Genomic DNA, 20321 nt, shown 5'->3' on the forward strand with positions numbered 1-20321 from the left:
TCCAAATTTTATTGCCAATTAGAAAAAAAAAAAAGCAGCAGGCATTAACTTAAATTTATAAGATATGCTCAACAGCGGACTTATTCACTTTTTGTAAGCGGCAAATCCCTTCACAAGACAGTTAGAACATGGTTCACTTTTCCCTGTTTAGAAGATGCACTACATAGATGAAGTCTCATTACAATATGATCTACATCATAGACTAAGTCCCATTATGAAAATAAAATTATAGTGTACTTATAAAGAAAATATAATGATGGAATTGTTTTATTAGTGAAAAAAAAATATCCTGTTAGCGTAATAGGATTTGAACCAAGGACTTATAGAATGGAAGGTAGGCGCCTTAACCACTAAGAATTCCAATCCACTTAATACTGCGTACACACAAAATAATTTCAAAGTAAATACATAGGCCTATATTAATGTAAAAATGAGAAAGACCTTCACAAACAGCAATGACTTGCATAATAATAATTATTAAATGAGTTATATTAATTTTTGTAATTTATTTACGCAGGGTTTGACATCCGGGACTACTGTGGAGATGTGAATTTAGCAGTGACGTCATCGATGGATTTCATTGAGGCATCTTCGTCGGCAGTATCGACATCGCACTGTTCGTAAGGAAACTTGTAACTTAGTATAATATTGTATAGTATAGTATGGTATAGTATGGTATAATATAGTATATATATATATATATATATATATATATATATATATATGTGTGTTTATATATTTATTTGCATTTACCTTTCTCTGATGATTTATATGTGTATATTCATATTTTCTAACACATGAGAACCGGAAAATTGTATTATGATAATGAGAATAATAAAAATTATATAATGAATTTGGTATCGCGTAAACAAAGAAATAATAATCTTGTTTATGATATACGGTCTGTAAACTAAATGCCAAGGCTTTATTTTAAGTGTATTAATTGTTAACGTTTCTATTCAGCCTACTTCCATCTTTCATTCTACTAAGAAACGCATGGTACTGTAACTGGTTATAGAATGGCTTTAGTAGATTATTGGCATTGGTCAAAACACGTATTGTCATAATATCCGATCTTATAATACGTTTTTTTTAGAAATATAAAATAGTGACAATAACAGTGAGGGCAAAAGCAACCACAGACACGGTGCGCCACATGAGCGTCCTTTAACATTACCTGGTGAAGCTAATTAATGGTTGCAAACTTAGAGCGGCATACTTACCTTAATTGATTTTTGATTCAAGTTTGTTGGATTTAAATTTTTTTCTGTTTTGCCTTAAATATGTTACCATGAAATGCAACAGCTCGAGATGCAGATGTATCTCAGTGATGCTATATTGTTTAATTAATTTTAAATGTTGTTTGTTTGGAATAAAGAAATACCGGAATATTACACCACAGCAAGAGTAAATAATTGTTGTAATAGTAATAATAATTTTGAAAAATAACCAACAATGGCTGCACCACTAACAGCAACAAAACAAAACAACATTTACAACAACAAAAATAATAATATCAATAGCAATAACAGTAACAATAACTATAAAAACAACAACAACAATAACCAGCTTTAGGAAAAATAACAACAACAATAATAATAATAATTATAATAATAATAATAATAATAATAATAATAATAATAATAATAATAATAATAATGTAATAATAACACGAATAATAGTAATAAGAGTAACAACAATAATAAAAATATTTATTACAATAATTTTAATAATATTTATATTATCAAACATAGATTAGACTTATGAAAGTTATATTCTACAGAGAACTATTTTAAAAGTATATAGGCTTATTCCTACTACGTTGAAAATTAGTTATACCTAATTAGACCTAAAATGTCAAATAGAAATTTATTTTAATTAAGTTATCTGAAATGTATATTTCCAGAGAGTATAGGTAAAGCCAATACGATACGATTATATTGTTTCTGTTTGTCATATTTTCAATAGAAATACTGAAGTAGCAACTCGATCTGATGTTATGAAGGCCGTGATTGGTCCGTCGAACAGTGACGCTGCGCTTTCTGTTGCAAGTCTCTTCAATTTATTCAAACTTCCTGAAGTGAGCCCCTTGGCAACCAGCACTGAATTAAGTGACAAACGTTACAGGTATGACAACCAACCAAAGCCTAACTCATCATCCTCCTTCCCAACCCACATACACACAGACACATGTGATGCATTCGTAGAGTGGGGGTCTGGGAAGACGCTGGTTAGACCTATCGTCATCATTGGTCTTTTTGTCTGTTGTATAGGCCTATTTAAATTTACAGGGACAGATAAGTTCTAATGAACACTTAAATAGAATGGTAATCAATGTATTATGTTTACTAAGTCTATAAATATGCAAAATAAATTTGCTTTGATATGCGTTTCATTGAAATTTGTATAACGTATATTAAAAGGTCAATTCATTTTTAACAGTTTCTAGATACACCACAGAGAGCATGTCGTTGGTGTAAAAATTATTTCTTAGCATACATATAAATACGTCCAGTTTTTACTGTTTACGCAAGGTTTGCCGTAAATGCATGGTGTAGATTTTATTCATTAAATCAAGTTATTAGGGTGCTGGATTAATCATAGAGATAAACGTAAATCAATTTGAGAAGACGAGGTTTAAAGAGATATCCAAAATCAAGATGTTTTATGTCAATTATATATTTAGAGTAATTATTTGAAAAAAAAAATCTGACGAAAAGTTTGCAAATATTATGGAGAGATACGGAAAAATAATACCATATTATTTGATATTCAGTTCAGGTAAAAATTCGTTTTTCACTTGCCTGTTAGAGTTCAACCGCTGTGTATATAAGCATAATTGATAAAATGAATTTAACTATCTAGGTTGGTGGAAGTACTAAGAGGGGTGGGACCTATAGTCAGAGAAAGTATTAGCGTGTTCCCTTGGCTCTCACTCTTGATAAAAAAAAGAACCGATAAAATCGATTTTATTAATAATTCATCATAAAGCGAATTGAATAGCCAAGGCCTAGCATGGTTTAAGTCAGTATATACTCTGCAAATTGAGGTAGTACATGTACACGAATCGTATTACTCTAGATTACGGTGCTAATCCATCACACTTGTTAATGAAAACAACAAAGAATAACATTAATCGTTTTACAAGCGCAGACAAGTGCAACTTCTGTATTACTTGTACACTTTAAATAGGTGGCAGGTAGCATAGTATAGATTGATTTGATTTTTTTTAAATTGGATTGATTGATCGATTTATCGAAACGAATAATAGATCTATTGATTGACTGATCAATTAACCGACTGACCGATCAATCAATTTATTTCTATTGATTGATTGATCATTGATCGGTATCAATCGATCGACAATTTATTAGCTAATTGATTGATCGATTTATTGATCGATTAATCGATTGATTGATCGATCAATTAATTAATTAGTTGGCCGATTAATCCATTGGTCGATCAATTAATCGATTAGTTGGCCGATTAACCGAGTGGTTTATCGATTAATCGATTGGTTGATCGATTGGTTAATCGATTAATCCATTAGTTGATCTATTAATCAATTGATTTAATGATCGATCTCTTTATTTATTTATGTCAAGTACTATCATTTAAAAAATACTTGAATTGTGTTTAGTTTTATCTTTTCCATTTTCAGCTATTTCCTCCGGACTGTGCCCAGCGACAACAGCCAGATGATTGCATTAGCTGATATTGTTCAACATTTCCAGTGGTCTTCTATCATCGTTTTATCCACAGACGACATAGCGTACGGAATCAAAGGCAGTGAACTATTGGTAAATCAGTTACAAGCTAGAAATGTTTGCGTCGCCTATCAAGCGCGTTTCAATGTTGAATTCACGGACTCAGATTTCCAAGATATTATCAATAATCTCAGGTTTGTATATTAATTTTAGTCTTGTAAAAGCTCTGTAATTAATTCCAATAATTAGAAATATCGACATGCAAGGACTGGACCTTTTGCCAAAAACATATCGCTGACGTTTGTCAAGCTTCTTTTTTTTTTTTTTTTTTTTTTTTTTTGGAGGGGGTCGGGGATAAGATTCATCCACATTATTAAAGCATTGAAATTAATTTTTCACTTTGGTGTTTAATTATTTATTGTATATGTAAAACGTTTAAAATTATTTTTTTTTTTAGATTAAATAATTACAGAAAAATAGAAATACCACATATCATATTTATTGGTATTTTTCAGAAAATTGAGCAATATCACAGTGCTGGTGTCAATAGCTGACGCGGTTGCAATGGCGAGACTTCTAGATGTGTTTGCACAAAACGAGATGTTTGGCTACACTTGGTTAGCATCCGAGGGATGGTCGTGGTCACCAATGTTAGCTGAAGAAAAATATTACAAAGTAGTTCAGGGAATGTTGGGGGTTAGTGTTCCCTTTAACAGCGACTCGGCATTTATAGATTATCTCCAGAACCTGAAGGTCGTTGATTGCCAAGATCCCTTTCTGACACAATACTGGGAACAAACGCATAACTGCTATTTGACAACGCGTTCAAAGAGAGTAAATGTTTCCGCTTGCACTGGAAATGAAACTTTTGCCAGCGATGACCCTTTTCTTCGTGAGGCATTAGTGTCGTCTGTAATGGACTCGGTAAAAGTTGTAGCATATGGGTTGGAAGCGTGTGGTATTTCAACCGATTCTGAAGATTTGCTAGAATGCATGAAAGAAGTCAATTTTACAAATGATGGAAGCTACAGGATATTGTTTAAAGAAAATGGAGACTTAGCTTCCTATGCTCGGTATGATATCATTAATGTTCCATCTAGCGATTGCCAACTATCTTTTACGCCAAAATTGATAGGTAGGTGGACGGAAAACAATGGCCTATATATCAATGAATCGACAATATTTTGGTCAGCGCCAGATAGTAATTGTGATCAAATTTGGAAAGGTACGTCTGATTCTATAACGCCAAAGTCATTCTGCAGCGCAGACTGCGATTTTGGATATCGACAACAAATTGATCGGGAAAATAATTGTTGTTGGGAGTGTATACCGTGTCTTACTGGAGAATATAGTAATACAACGAACGCCTTGAAATGCATTAAATGCAAAGACGAAGAGATGACCAACTCTTCAAAAAATGGTTGCCAAAAGCTTCCGTATTTCTACTTAACCCCAAAAACTAATTTTATCGCCTTGACAATGTGTATTGTAGCATCTGTCGGGTGTATGTTTACTTTATGTTTAGTGTTATTCTACGTTGTTAAACAACGTTCTACAGTTGTGTATTTTTCATGCGGAGAAGTGTTTAAGTTTCCTCTTCTAGTCAGTATTATCTGTTGTTTTTTTTTCTCGACGTTTTCTTTTACACCTACTACGCCTCTCTCCTGTGCTGTCAGTGCCATCATCCAATTGTTGCCAATAATCCTAAGTCAAATAAATCTCATGTGCATGTGTCTTGTTCATAGACGAAATTCAGAAAATGAAAAGCAGTACAGTGCATGGATATTGCTAATAATTATATTGTCATATTTTTGCCTGATGGGGATCGGATTTATAATTAAAAATCCAAATTTAGCGAAAGAGCCAGATCCTGTGAACTCAGTTTTGAGCATTGGATGTTTGTTCACAGGGATGATCAACTGCTACACCTTGGCAATTTTTTACATAATGACCCTGGACACCGTCGGTATAATATTCTCTTATCGCATCAGAACCAAAGAAGGAAATTTTAACGAAGCTAAGTTTATATTTTATACTTTCATATCACATGCTATGCTGTGGATTGCGATCCTACTAGTGTATATTGTGGTGGGTAACCATACGCATAGTAAACAACTTACAATCGCATGCGGGATGATTTGTTCAGCGTACGTTGTTCTAGCGTGTATTTTTGTTCCTAAATTACATGCATATAACCGAAAAGCAGAGGCACGGACGATTGTAAAACATACGAAATGTAGAAAGAAGTTTCGAAGGAGAAGGAATGCTTTAAATGACAGTCATATTTGGAGCGAAGTAAGTCAGAATAGCTATAAAGTAAGAAACATTTTTAAAACAAAAGAGTAAGATGTGTATAAGAGACAGGTATTAGCGTGTTCCCTTGGCTCTCACTCTTGATAAAAAAAAGAACCGATAAAATCGATTTTATTAATAATTCATCATAAAGCGAATTGAATAGCCAAGGCCTAGCATGGTTTAAGTCAGTATATACTCTGCAAATTGAGGTAGTACATGTACACGAATCGTATTACTCTAGATTACGGTGCTAATCCATCACACTTGTTAATGAAAACAACAAAGAATAACATTAATCGTTTTTCGTATGGTTTCACTATGCAACGACCACCAACGGGAGCTAAGGCAAAGGTTAGTGAGTACATTTCTCTGTCAAGTATAGTTAATAGCAATGCAATATCGGATAATATGGTATTAAATATACGGTAACTTATAGAATGAAACTTTTACATAAACTTAAAATGAGGAGAGAAGGTAGGCTAATCCATGCAGTAGGTCACCGATGGCCATGATAACCCTAGGTTTGCTCTTGGGTGTACTTCTTAATTAGGCCTAAATTATGAGTATGGTATTTTTTTTTTTTTTTTTTTTTTTGCATTTGAATAGGCTTTCGATGTAAGGTCTACATCCACAGTTATCCACCACGTTCTATTTTTCTTTCATAGGTTTTCCAGCTCAGAATCAAAACTGCTTAATCAAATTTACATTCTACGAAACGCCAAAGTAAAATTTATTCTATCGTCCAAGTACCTTAAATCAACCAGATGCTGAACCACTGCAAGCATGCAGTGAACGATTAAAGAGTGCCAAAATTGTGAAAATGCAATATTAACATTGAGACTATACTGACCATCGACAGTGCCATGCTACATACGACGAATACAAGACAGTGAAGTAAAGAACACGACTATGACAGATTTGACTACTTGATATTTTTTTTTTAGTTGACCATGATAAAAGACAGTGACAAAAGGGACAAATGTGACGAATATTCGATTTTTTGTAGTTTTTGACCGGGTATGACGATGTGAACAAATGACAACGAAAGCGAAGTTGACATTTATGATGATGCTGCAATGATGAAGTGATGACAACGAACGCTACAGTAGGAGTAATAATGGGAAATGTACAAAACATCGTTAGTGGAATTTTATAACGATTCAAAGATGGAGATGAAATTTTAAAATCTTGACATTTAGGAACTAGAGTTTTGGTCACGGTTATTAAAAGAGTGACAATGAATACAGTACTGTATATTGTCGACGACTAAAACCGACAGAAACAGCCGGGAAACTACGACCAAGTTTACACTATAAAAAGTCGAAATTCCATTAAAACGTTTAATTATCAAACAGAATTTGCAAAATCTGGTCAACTCGTCTTCGATTACATGTTCGTACCACAACGACTTGAAATTAATTATCAATCATAATTAAATGGTGTCACGACAGAATCGAATTAATTCACGAAACTAAAATTAACACGCTCTTCAACTGCGACCTAGTCGAATTGAAATTAATGATGCTCGCTTGCTGTAATGAAAATCCAATTATGCTTGTAGCTGTTTACACTGAATTTGACTGATATAAGTCTATAGCGAGTAAGTTGTACAGTAATAACATTACGATTTGTGTTGTGTAAACGCGGTCTACGTTGGTTGAGGTGATCTTGTACAGACGGTGACAAATGGAACGAGATTCAGACGTAATGGTGACAAAGGATGCAACGAATATATTACTAATACTTATAGAAGGTGTAAAGACAAACATTGCACTAAAAACAGTTTTTAATATGACAGAATAGTGACAATATTGACGAATGACAGTTGGGAGTTTTGCAATTTCAAAATAGGTAACAATTACGGTTACGTTATCAGTTATCGACATTTTTTAGCCATTTTTCTATTGTAAAAAACCCACTAAGTGGCTGCTATTTGTATATTTTATATCTGAAATTAAACAAGTAGAAAAAAAGGACAATTTTCAACGGTTTATCAAGATTCGGACATAGTAAAATTTATATCAACACCATAAGGCAACTAATTTAGTATTTAAAAAATTCTGTCCTATGCCAAAATCCTAGGGCCTCTGTGCGAAAATGAACAGTGAAGCATCGCTTTAGTAAAGTTGCGAAATCTCCCTTCTATTAATAGGCCTTTACGGAGTTTCAATATTATATTTAACAACTAACCAATCAGATAGTGTTAATAATAGCTCAGAATACGGGCATTTTCCACAATCGTATCCGTACGCTGTCGGGACCTTAATACTGTACAATAACAATATTTAAGGCAAAGGCTTAGCGGGACGGTACATACGTTGTAGACATTGCTACTGGAGACGATGACGTTGAGACAATGAAAAATATGTGTGGGACGGTGGTCTATATAATGTGACAGACACGAGTTCTGAATAATGACATTTTTATGGACAGAATATGACGAAAATGGCAAGATTAATGAATCTATAGTTTTAAGAAGATGCCGACAATAATAGTGACGAATCACAAACGACGATGTCGTCAATACACATGTTAAAGATGCTCTTGTTTATGACATGGGTGTGGTGATTGTGACCACCACCAAGTATTTTAAAACCTTTTTACATATTTTTTACATTTTTATTATTTACGTCTGTTGATTGCTCAGAATATATATCAAAGGTTATCTTTAAAAAAAAAGTCACTCCATGCTTTGTTATTGCTGTGTATGATTATATATTGTACTGATAAGGAGCACCTTAAAGGTTTTGTTTCTCAAACCATCGTTGAATTATAAGTCAAAAAATGGCAGCAAACATGGTGTCAATAATGAAGGTGGCTGTTTATAAAAAAAAATGCAGTATGAGACTATTAAATAAGCCTTTCAAATGCCTAAACTATTGTCAGGGCTTCCGGGGGCTTCACCCGCTAAATCTATTTCGAGGGATTCTGGCGAGAGGCCCCAGAACATGACCCAGCTCACTTACGGCTCCAGTCAGGGATATCGCCTCTTCCCAGTCGGGCATAAACGATAGTTGCTGATAATGAGATAATATGAATTGTAGTTACAGTGTTTTGGAAAGTGTTAAAAGTGATATACAGTACTGTACAGATATTATTTCGAATAACAAATAAGTTCCATGGATGGTCACAAAAATGCGACAATAACTAAAGTAATGAAATATAAACTGTGCAGTCTTACATGATTTTATAATTGTCAGTGTATTTTTGCGATTTTTTTTCCAATAAAAATTTTAGCTTAATTAGCTTGTTCGTTCATTTCAGGATCGATGAAATTAATGGACAGAGAGGAAACTCAACGAATCCTACCATGTGGTGGTGACAGGCATGATGAACTGATAATTATATAATTCTTATGCTAATTACCGAGTCAAACTAATAAAAAAAAAATCAACACAATGCATATACGTAATGACGGTAGATAAATACATTCTGATAACAGACACCAAGACCAGACTCAATAAAACTGAAGATCAAATATTTATTTGTCATCAATATAATGTATAAATATATAATTTAATGGTATTAGTAATCAATTTGCATATATATACTTGGCACAGAATTCATTATTCACATAACAGTCGAAATTTGACTAAATTCATTATTTCTTATAACAAAAACAGAGGAGTAATAATATTATTAAAGTAATATTATTACTGCTCCGTGACAGTGACAGAAACGTAATCAGTGTGTACACCTGTCACTGAGAGGCAACATGTTCAACACGTTGAATGCATCGAGTACAGTCATACTTGTTCTAAATGTAAATTATTTTTATTTTAAATGTAACATATTGGCATCCTCAGGTCAGTAGTCTGGGAGTGCAGACAAGAACTAGAACTAAAACATACTTCAAAAATGTGGCATAAATATGACAATTATATAGAGCGATATTAATTGGCTTCAGAATTGATGAAAGAATTGCAAAAATTTAGCAGGGTAGCCAAGATATTTGAAAATGCATATAATTATAGAAACGTGGAGCAATATAATTCACTAATAAAAACCTCCACGGTACAACTAAACCAACGCAATGGGTATGTATCTAATTGATCAAGGCGATGTTACATGTTAATATTTAATTTATCTTAAAGTAATTATAATAAAAAATATACATTTACAACATAAAAACATGGATAATAATATACTGAGTTAATTATATTTGCAGTTAAAATATTTAAAAATACTACTAAAGCATTTTGCAGCAGCTTAAACTAACAATGGCAATACACGACATACCTACATGCATACTGTTATAATAAAATCTACAACCCTGAGTCTATATATACAAAAAAAATATGTTTCCTAAAAATACTTAATGATGCACTGTTATAATATAATAATAATAGAGTTGCTAAATGAAGTAATGAGATATTACTCTGTAATATTAATTCATCACAAATACAAAAAATCACTTAAATGGCTGCCAAGCAAATAAACCTTTAGCATTATAAATGACTGTATATATTTTGTTACTGTTTATAACTAGCTGTACTTATTTTAATTTTGTAAAATGTAAAAACAGAGTACTAAAACTGATGGACTATAACAAAATTATATATGTGGGTAGTTTTATATCATATATTATAAATAATCAAAATTGAAATTAGCACTCCAACATTTAAAAAAATAATGTAAATCTTTAAAATGTTTAAATTAAGACTTGCAGACACCAGTATAAAATCAAGGCACAATATTTAAGTATAAACTTTCACAAAGGCAGAAGTAATTTTTTACATTCAGACATAAAAACTGTGGAATGTTTTGAATGAGTTCAAAACAGTATCTTCAAGGTGACATCTAACAGTTTCAGAAACCAGTAAGTTCTAATATTTGGTGGTAAAATATTCAAGGTGGGATATAAATATGTTACATTCAGTCTGACATAAAAAGAAAAAACTACAATATATAATAACAATTATAATAATAACAATAATAATAATAATAATCATAATAATATTAATAATCATAATTATTATTACTATAATATAGGTAAACATAGCTGTCATTATTATTAAATTACTAATTTATAATAATTTTTAAGAATTAATTTCTTAATGAAGTTCAACATAAATTGCATTTCTTCTTTTGAGACGGTTAAGTTATACTGCATAGAAATTCTTCCAAGGAAGATTTATTAATGTTTGGATGGCTTAAACTGAATAGCATCAAAATTATACACACTGTGTGTATACATACATTGCTTTTTAATCTCTCATTCATCTTTCCTATTGAAAAATATCAACATCCTTAGCTGTCCAGTTTGTGAATGGTTAAAATGCAGCATGAATCTTCATTTATATGCAGATACAACCAGTATCAGGATATACAACAGCAAGTGAAAAATTAATTGATAAAAATTATCAAAAAAATGCACCGATTGTGCAGATTCAACATGGACCACAATATAGCCTTCGACCAATGTACATTTTCATCTCTCGGAGGAAGATTTCATTGTTTATACTGCAACCTTAATTCTATTGTTAAAATAAAATGACCCTGTGTCAACTCCAAGTATAAGGTCACACTCAAGCATTTGAGACATTTTCAAGCAAAAATGAAATACAAAAACACCCCCTAAAAAATATTTGGAATGAAAATTCTACTAGTTATGAGTGCATCAGACAAAAAGTGTAATGAACCAATGCTGAAATAAATTTCATTAAAAACATAACAAGCTCTAAGGCAAAGACCTATCTACCATTTTGATTGCTGGCTCACTATTTACTGCTTGCAATTTTCAGCCATTGTGTATAAGCCAACCTCTCAAACTTGACCCAATCTGTGTTCTCTTGTTATAAATTGAATCTGTGTTAATGAGAGGACCTACAATACTAAACCAATGCATTTGCTTGTGAAAGTATGGGCATACTTGTTATATACACCATGCAGGGAAAACAATTGTATGCATGAACGAGAATTCCTTGGGGCAATTATGATCTCGGTCGCTCATCAATCCTTGTTGAATTCTTAACTAAAATTATCCAATTAATTATAAACATTGAACAAATATATTTTTCTCAATGACAGAGAACAAAAGTTATAATTATCAAATAAAGGGCCATTCCCTCAGGAATTTTATTTGATAATTATCAGATAATTTTTTTATTGGACAATTATTGGATAATTGAGTATGGCAGAAGCAGTCTATGATATGATATGGAAAGAATGGTTCCTTTACATGGAGCACACACTCTCATTTAACATGCTAAAATTCATTTTTATAAACATTGCACCCTTATTTTCATACATTGATCACGCTGGAATTAATGTACTTCCTCTTATCCTGTTCCTCATCGGAATCAGCTCTGAACGGGTTCGGCTGCCGTACATGGCCTGCAGGACGCGAGGCGACTGGACTGGAGGACTGCGTGGAAAATGGAGGCGGTGGAGGAAGCTCGGCATTGTACCCTTTCTCGTCATAGTTCGGCTTCTGTCCAGATATCGCCGAGACTTTACTCCCCGATCGACTTACTGGAGCGGGGCCGTATCTAGGGGTCTTAGAATATTTACTGTTATCAAATTCACGAGGTGGTGGCCTGGATAATTCTGGTAAAGGTGTTCTTTCCTTTGTTTTCCCCGAGATAGAACCAGGAAGCATTTTACGGAGGCTATTACGTAAGCTATTTTTTTTCTTAAGGCCACCTCCCTCTTCACCAGTCGCTTCATCTGTTGTGTTATCTTTAAGAGTTCCCATTCCGGAATCCGTCGGGCTTGCCGGTTCACTCAGGTCGATGTCCGTGAATGCAGGCGGATCAGGAACGAGAGATTGCTTGCTCGTGATAGGGTCAAGGTACTCATCTGCGGACGGTTGAATCCTGGCGTAGTTCAGTTTCAGTCCGGCTGAAGCTGAAATAGAGAGCATATAATATAAATAACAATAATTATAATGGTAATATAAGGATAATAAAATAACATGGTAATAAAGACAATAATACAATATGTAATCATATACTGTACGTAATTACTATATTCCATTCTATTATTTATTTAGGCGCACAGCACAGCACAACAATTTTTGGATGACAGTACATCGTCAACTTCGTTTCAGTTTCTACACCTTAATTCTGTTCAACAAATAACACAATCCAACCCGACCTGTCGTTTTTTTATTTATTTTTGTGCTTTTATTTAAGGTCTTTTTATTCATAGTTTCAGTTAAATAGTTTAAGTTAATTAAGTAATGGTAGCTAACACTTATGTACAGGGACTATCTCCCTTTGTTGGCTACCATCTCTAATGTATTAAGAAAAAACTTAAAAAAGTTACTGAAAATGATTAAAAACTATATCTGACATCACACCCAGAAAGGATATAAGTCCCATTCCTGAATTGTTGTATTTTCATTTAGCTGTATTGTGTTACCTTGTGGTGATATTCCAATCAAAAAGATATTGTTTCTCAGAGGCATTTACAGCAATATAGATATTGAGTTGTGAAAAAAAAAAAAAGCATTTCACACATATAGATACTTTCAATTTGATATATACAGTATAAAAAAAATATCAATTGCTAAGCTTCATTAAGTGACTTAGTTGACACATCTCAAAGTGAGATCGATATATTTTTTGGCAGACACAGTGATTAAAAGGTTTGCCTCCTGGTAAAGTCACAATTTCTGTGTACGAGTAAAAAAAAATATTAATATTCAGATTGCATGCTTTGTCTATTTAGGTTATTTAACATTTTTTTATTGAAATATAAAATTTAAATTCAATTTTCAAAATTTTTATTATATTTTAAAGGTAATTTCATAATCTAAAGGCATAATGTATACATTTAATAGAACATTACTACCTTATATTTAAGTAATTATTTTTATTTGCAATAATATAACATAATACTCAAGGTACATTAAATACAATAAAATGAATATAAATCATCTCTTCACTTCTCTTATTCCCCCACCCCCTATTTTTCCTTTTTATTCATTTAAACAATAACCTATATAAATATACAATGATTGAAACTTTTAATTATCATTATAGACACTATTACACATAACAAAATATAAAAATCATAATACATTGGATACATTAAATAAAAAAGAAATCCCTTGAGTGAGAAATAAATTTAACTCTTTTAATCATTACTCTTTAGTTAAGCATACTTGTATCTTGCATTACAAAGCAAAAACAAAGACTGATACAGTATATAAGAGATACAATTTCTTACTTTCAAAGCCCAAGACGTCTGCACCAGATATAGCTTTTGACTTGCGCCTGAAGTTTTCTAGTCTTTCTACTATAGATCGGAACGATGGTCTTGAAGTGGCTTGCTTGCTCCAGCATTTAATCATCAATTGATATCTACAATATTAACACGATATTTGCCATTCATATCATCACTTTTCGCTTAACATCTAAAATGGATTATCATAATTATTAGAACCAGTATATCATACAAAATATACAACCTATTCTCCTCCATTAACACTCTGCCCGACAAACACTGTGTTTGGTAACTCAACACTTGACCGCCAAACATGGATATCTCCGTGTTTCTGGTTTTTTTACGGAATTTTATAGATGGGTAATTACCAACATGTACTAACGATATGAACACTGTATTCAGTCTGGACTGTAAGTATTTGTTTGTTTACATTAGCGTAGAGCGTTATTGATTCACTTTCACAAAATCGCGATTATCTCAGCTTCGTAGTGCGAAAATGCGTAAATCTCCAAAAGTGAGTCATTTTCATTTTACTGTTACAGGTCACAGATTGTCATTAGAATAAAGGGTTTGGTACCACTGTAAAGCTAAAACGTTTGTAATTTTTGTAGTATTTACACATGCCAATCTGATCACAAACTGTACGAACTCTCAACAAGTTTCGGAAAAGTGTTAAAATTTGCTAAAAAGCCTGGCGGTGGCTGATACTACTTTTTCAAAGCCCTGGCAGTCAGACTGTAAAGAGGGACTAGTCATGGAATGGGATCTCTAAACCATAAAGTTGACGTCTTTTAAAAAATGAAATAGATGCTCCATACACAGTACCCCTGAGGTGCTTGGAACTCATCTACAGCAATTACATGTAGTTTTGGGTTGAGATGTTTCAATATATTTATCAAAACATTACCGTTGAAGTGAGGTGCAGGTTACTGAAATGAATGTTTACTATTACGTGGTCATTGTAATGCAGAAAAATAATGCACTGTAATAAATATTTTATGTCATCTTTCATGTATTCATACATCGATTGTTATGAAACTGTTTGCTTTCCGGTATAGTGTGGCTGTTTTTCTATGAAATGTTTTGTGGTCATGCTTATGAACACTTCTTAATTATTAACCTTGGGCAATCAAGATAGATCTTAATGTTAACAAGAAGTGGATTTAATCTGTCTGAAACAATCACTATTGTTGTAATGCAAATTTATCTGGCACACGCGATCACTCCATTACAATGACGACAAATTTTTCAGAACTGAACATCAAACTGTGATGTGTAATGCCGGGCACTTATGCGTCGTACGACCTTCAGCTAACGAATCCAACTCCGTTCCTAGTAAGCGCTGGACGACGCGATGCCGTCTGCTGAATGATGGTGGCTGTCTGAATGGATTGTCATTAAAAACGTAATGGATAACGATCCATTACGTGCCGTCGTTGCGTAGCGTTCTTTGTAGAATCGCGTTGGCCGACAACCGACGGGCGGAGTGAGTGCCCCGCTTAAGTATTTTAAAAATGTACTTTAGTATTAAATAGATAGGAAGGGAGGGTACACAATCGTTTCCTTATTTTGCCACCTAGGAAGTTGTTCAGGATTATAAATAGTATTATTTGTTATCATTAGTAGTGGAGTTGAATAGCTTGGTGGTTAAGATGCTTGCCTTCCAATCCCATGGTCCTGGGTTCAATTCCTGCCAGTGTTGCAGGATTTTTTTCTCACGACCAAAACAACTCCACTCCCTAAATCTCATATTGAGATTTAGTTTGTGTAAAGCATCGTGTGTATATGTTTGTCTTGTGTAAGGGATTGTCGCCTACAAATAGGACAGTGATATACATTCACTATTGGCAATCCTTGGCACATGTATTGTGTGCCTAAATAAATAATAAAAATTTTAAAAAATAAAATTACAAGGATACAAGGATACTTTATTAATCCCACTATGGGGAAATTTCATGGGGAAATTTATGATTATTACTTTTTTAAATTTATTTATTATTATTACTATTATTATTACTATTATTATTAATATTAGTGTCTGTAATAAAGTGTACTAATAAAATAAGTTTGTTCATTTAATAAAATAAGATTATTAATCGTGTATGCATCGCGTAAAAAAATGCAAAACCTAGAGCCAGTGTAGCAGTAGCCTTCAACAATGACATTTGCTCCGAAAAGGAAGAAGAATCTGAAAAACAATAATCAGCTGATTTTGAACAATTTCAGCTCCGTAATTGCTTAACATATTTCATTATTTAATATCAAGGTTTTTTCTTGTCTGAGAATAGTGACTGACCTATTTAAAAAAAATTTTAATATAAATTGTCAGGGGGGAAAATATTTGTAAACAGAGTAGATTGAGGTGAGTCAGCCAATTTGCATAATAGGGTCCTCATACAAGGGTACTCTAATCCACACTATAGTTCAGGGCACACACTTTATGATTCAGGGTGATCAGTTTCTTGGTTTAGGGCACGCAATTTATGGTTAAAGCTAATTAACTCCACGACTCAGGGCACCCACTTTAAGGTTCATGTGCTCAGTCCGTGTTTCAGTGTAACCACACTTTTTTCAACCAGTTTTTAAAATATTCAAAAATCTGTCTCTCATTACCATCCCCATGTTTTTCATCAAACACACTTTTTATGTCTTTAAAAACAACATATCAAACAATTTGTTTTCCTCCAGAGCCTGCCTTTAAGCTTTCATCTTCTAGACAAAATTACAATTAAACTAAATATAATAAATTTTTTGACATACATATCGTCTGGGCAATTTTCCGGGCTGTCCAATCGTCCTCCCTCAGTGACAAATTGCAGTACTTCTACGTTAGATCTTGCTGGATATGGCTGCTGGCCTAACGTCAAAACCTCCCACAGAACAATACCAAATGCCCTGCAAAAATGCAAATGAAAATTGATGAATCTGTGGGCGTCATCATCTATAAGAATGCAGTGAAGGTTTTGTAGGTAGGATGCCTGCCTTCGCATCGCAAGGTTCTAAGTTCGATCTAAACCAAATTCAAAGATGATTATTCTCGCTGTATAAGAAAAGCTTCACTCCCTAATGCTATATCCACACTATCACATCTCCTGTGACAAATATCTGTAGTTGGCCCATATATGGGCATGGTGATACCATATCAAACCCAAATACCTGTATGGGCAAATCACAGTGTATACATCCCATAAGACCTAATAATGTGAATAAACCTTAAACTTTTTTGACAATTCATCAAGGATTCTTAAAATATTTTCACTTCTTTGAAACAATTATATGTTTATATTACAAAGACTAACTACAAAATAATTGTGAAAAATAATCACAACTAAAAATTTAGATTTAGACAACAATCAAACCACTATCTGTGGTAAACTTATAAAGCACAAATACATTTTAATGGCTTTGTAAAATGTTAGAAAGTCTAAACTATACTTACCAAACGTCTGAAAAATTTGTAAACACTCCATCCATAATGGCTTCTGGAGGCATCCAGCGAACCGGTAGCAATCCCTCACCTTCTTTGCGATAATAATCACTTTTGTAGACATCACGGGCCAAGCCAAAGTCACCAATCTTCACCGAGCAGTCTTCTACACCGTAGGCTTTTGTGGACACCAAACAGTTCCTAGCTGCTATGTCCCTTTGATGAAAGTAAGAACAATGAAAATTGATGTTAATGATTATTATAAATTTAATATAACTATTCAGTTTAAGGATTTTTGTAGTAAAAAGTCATTATAAATCATAAAAAAGTGTTGATTTTTAAGTTATTGGCTTATATTCCATGTTTTATTTGAGTTTTCAAAGGATATCACATAATAAAAGACGATAAATCTTTAAATATAAATTTAGAAATGAATAAAAGTAACAATGCAGGAATTTTTATTTGGTAACTTATCAAGAAAACTATACTTTATGTTTTGCATTACAACTAGTAAGTTTAGTCAGGTTAAAGGTTTTTTCCTTCATGCCTCTGCTTTTTTATCTTGGGGAGGGGGGAGCGCATGGCCCTCCAAAAATTACTTGTGTCCCCCAGTCCCCCCCTCCCAAAAATCACTTGCAAGTAGTTAAAATCACTTATCATCACCCTATTTTATGAGTTAGCGCCCCTCAACTGATCATCAAGCCCCCCCCACTTCACCTTCTTGTTCCCCTCCCCCATCAGCACCCCCATTTCAAGACTTCTAGATACGCCACTGCAATAAAACCACTCAATCAATCTCACCTGTGTACAAAATGCATAGATTCCAGATACTTGCAGCCCGCGGCTACATCAATAATGATATCTATCAGGTTGAGCAAGGTGAGTTTGGCAGGACCGCCAGCAATACCACGTCCAGCTCTCAAGTAATTTAGAAGATCTCCACCTTCCATCAGCTCCAAAATGATGTACTGGGGGTCGTTGTCAAGGCATACTCCCAAAAGTGCCAGGATGTTCGGATGTTTGAAGTTACTACAAGGAAAGGTTAAACAGAATTAAGACGACATCAGTCAATTTAATCTTGAAACATTTTTCCAAAGTCTGTACAGATTTCCCATTTGTGAATGTTACTAAATGACAGTAGTAGAGTTTGGCAAGAAACTGTTATCTGATATAATAAGATTGATGGAATATACAAACAAATTAAATTCAATCTTGGAAAAAAAACTTACCCCATTAAAACAGCTTCTTTTAAGAATTCTTCTTTTTCTTGGTCTGTTGATTTGTCCCTTAATGTCTAAGAAGATAAAATAAATTTTATTATATTAACATTCTCTTTTTGTCGTTTTCTTTTCTTTTTGATTTTGAATTGCTTTTTAATTGTACACTTTTCCATTTTTCTCTAATTCTCTGGAATCGCATAGAGGCTCTAGCAGTATGCGCTGTACAAGCACATAATATTAATATTAATAATATTATTATATATGACTACACAGTACCATAGGGACTGCTATATGGATCTCATGTTATAATTAACATTTGCAGTATTTGAATGTATCAGAATTAGTTTGCATGTATGTATACAACTTACCTTAACAGCAACCTTAGTAATACCTTTGCCTTCCCCAAGAATGTCCTCAGCCTGACCCTCAAACACTTCCCCAAACGCTCCACTTCCCAGAAAAGTTTTGAGATTGAGGCGTTCTCTTGGAAAGATTGGCAACTCAACCATCTGTCCATTCTCCAAATTCCTAAAACAAATCAAAATCGCAAGTCAATGATTCAATTTTAGTCTTAATATTTATAATAATAATAACAGTGATAACTGGGGTGTTGATTAAGCAAACACATGCAATTGTTGGTTTTTCTAAGTAATACTGTATTCATGAAATAAATTTACTACTTACGTCACTGCATAGATTTGATTATCTCTTTTCACAAGATTCTGTGGGTACTGACGTAATGCTGCTAGCTCAGTGTCCGAGTTGAATTTTACTGTGATTTGCTGCGGTTTTTTCTTCCGTCGTTTTACTTTATTTAAAAGAAAAACATATTTTATTCAGTAAAAAACATAAATTTTAGGCTCAATTCTTGATGGAAAATGTTTTAACTTCATAATTTACAAGGGTGGCATATGTTATTTCAGTGAGTAGGTCTGCTCCTGACTGTAAATACTGGCATTTGTAAATGTGATGGGGTTATGTGCCAAAATGTAAATGTAGCTAACAGTCAACGGTTGTCAACTCTACTGCATAAATCATTATAGTTGGTAATTATGCATCATCGTCTAACTACCTTAAACCAAATGTGTCTACTATCAAAAGTATTCTTAATAATATTGGAGACTTTTTAACATAGAAAATTGTTTCATTGTTTCATTTGGCATTCAAAATCCTTACTCAGGTGATCCAGCAAATGAGCTACGAGGCTAGTCTTATATGCACGCTTGGATTTTTTCGCATACGATTATAAAGTCCTTTTTATGAATAATAAAAGAAAACAGACACTGTATAGAAAACTTACACAGGACAAAACTTGCCACGACAATTATCAACACCAAAACAACTGCAACTATGACTGCGACGATTATTACAATGCTGTTATCTTCTGAAGTAATTGGACCTAAAAAATAAAAAAAAAGTCAAAAATAATAAAGATTGTTATGGCATAAATTCTGTATTCATCTCTCTATAGGGGCCAAAGCGACAATGTGACTGAGCCAG

General features: G+C 33.2%; 2 protein-coding genes across 2 annotated transcripts in view; one reads left to right on the forward strand and one right to left on the reverse strand.

The window, feature by feature from the left end:
- The first annotated feature begins 327 nt into the window (after positions 1-327).
- Positions 328-6697, forward strand: LOC117112962 (extracellular calcium-sensing receptor-like). The gene is made up of 6 exons (XM_033256198.1): positions 328-334; positions 518-620; positions 1969-2127; positions 3662-3901; positions 4223-6023; positions 6668-6697. Exons 1-6 carry the CDS (start codon positions 328-330, stop codon positions 6695-6697), a joined length of 2340 nt encoding a protein of 779 aa, XP_033112089.1.
- A 2710-nt stretch (positions 6698-9407) lies between these two features.
- The window catches only part of LOC117112977 (proto-oncogene tyrosine-protein kinase ROS-like), a gene marked incomplete in the record, with an annotated part of 43979 nt that continues 33065 nt past the window's right edge, over positions 9408-20321 (reverse strand). Inside the window, 9 exon segments of the mRNA XM_033256203.1 lie at positions 9408-12851; positions 14178-14311; positions 16935-17069; positions 17614-17817; positions 18403-18630; positions 18831-18895; positions 19190-19349; positions 19506-19629; positions 20122-20220. Coding sequence (XP_033112094.1) covers positions 12247-12851; positions 14178-14311; positions 16935-17069; positions 17614-17817; positions 18403-18630; positions 18831-18895; positions 19190-19349; positions 19506-19629; positions 20122-20220 — 1754 coding nt within the window.

The sequence above is a fragment of the Anneissia japonica genome, unplaced genomic scaffold, assembly GCF_011630105.1.
Source record: "Anneissia japonica isolate Jap-2015-1 unplaced genomic scaffold, ASM1163010v1 scaffold284795_len787576_cov167, whole genome shotgun sequence".
Classification (NCBI taxonomy): Eukaryota; Metazoa; Echinodermata; class Crinoidea; order Comatulida; family Comatulidae; genus Anneissia; species Anneissia japonica.

What these genes read in the sequence shown, in the direction of transcription:
- LOC117112962 (XM_033256198.1), top strand. An exon ending in GTATCGACATCGCACTGTTC is followed by an intron (nt 621 to 1,968) that starts GTAAGGAAACTT and finishes TATTTTCAATAG; the next exon opens with AAATACTGAAGTAGCAACTC. An exon ending in TTAAGTGACAAACGTTACAG is followed by an intron (nt 2,128 to 3,661) that starts GTATGACAACCA and finishes TTCCATTTTCAG; the next exon opens with CTATTTCCTCCGGACTGTGC.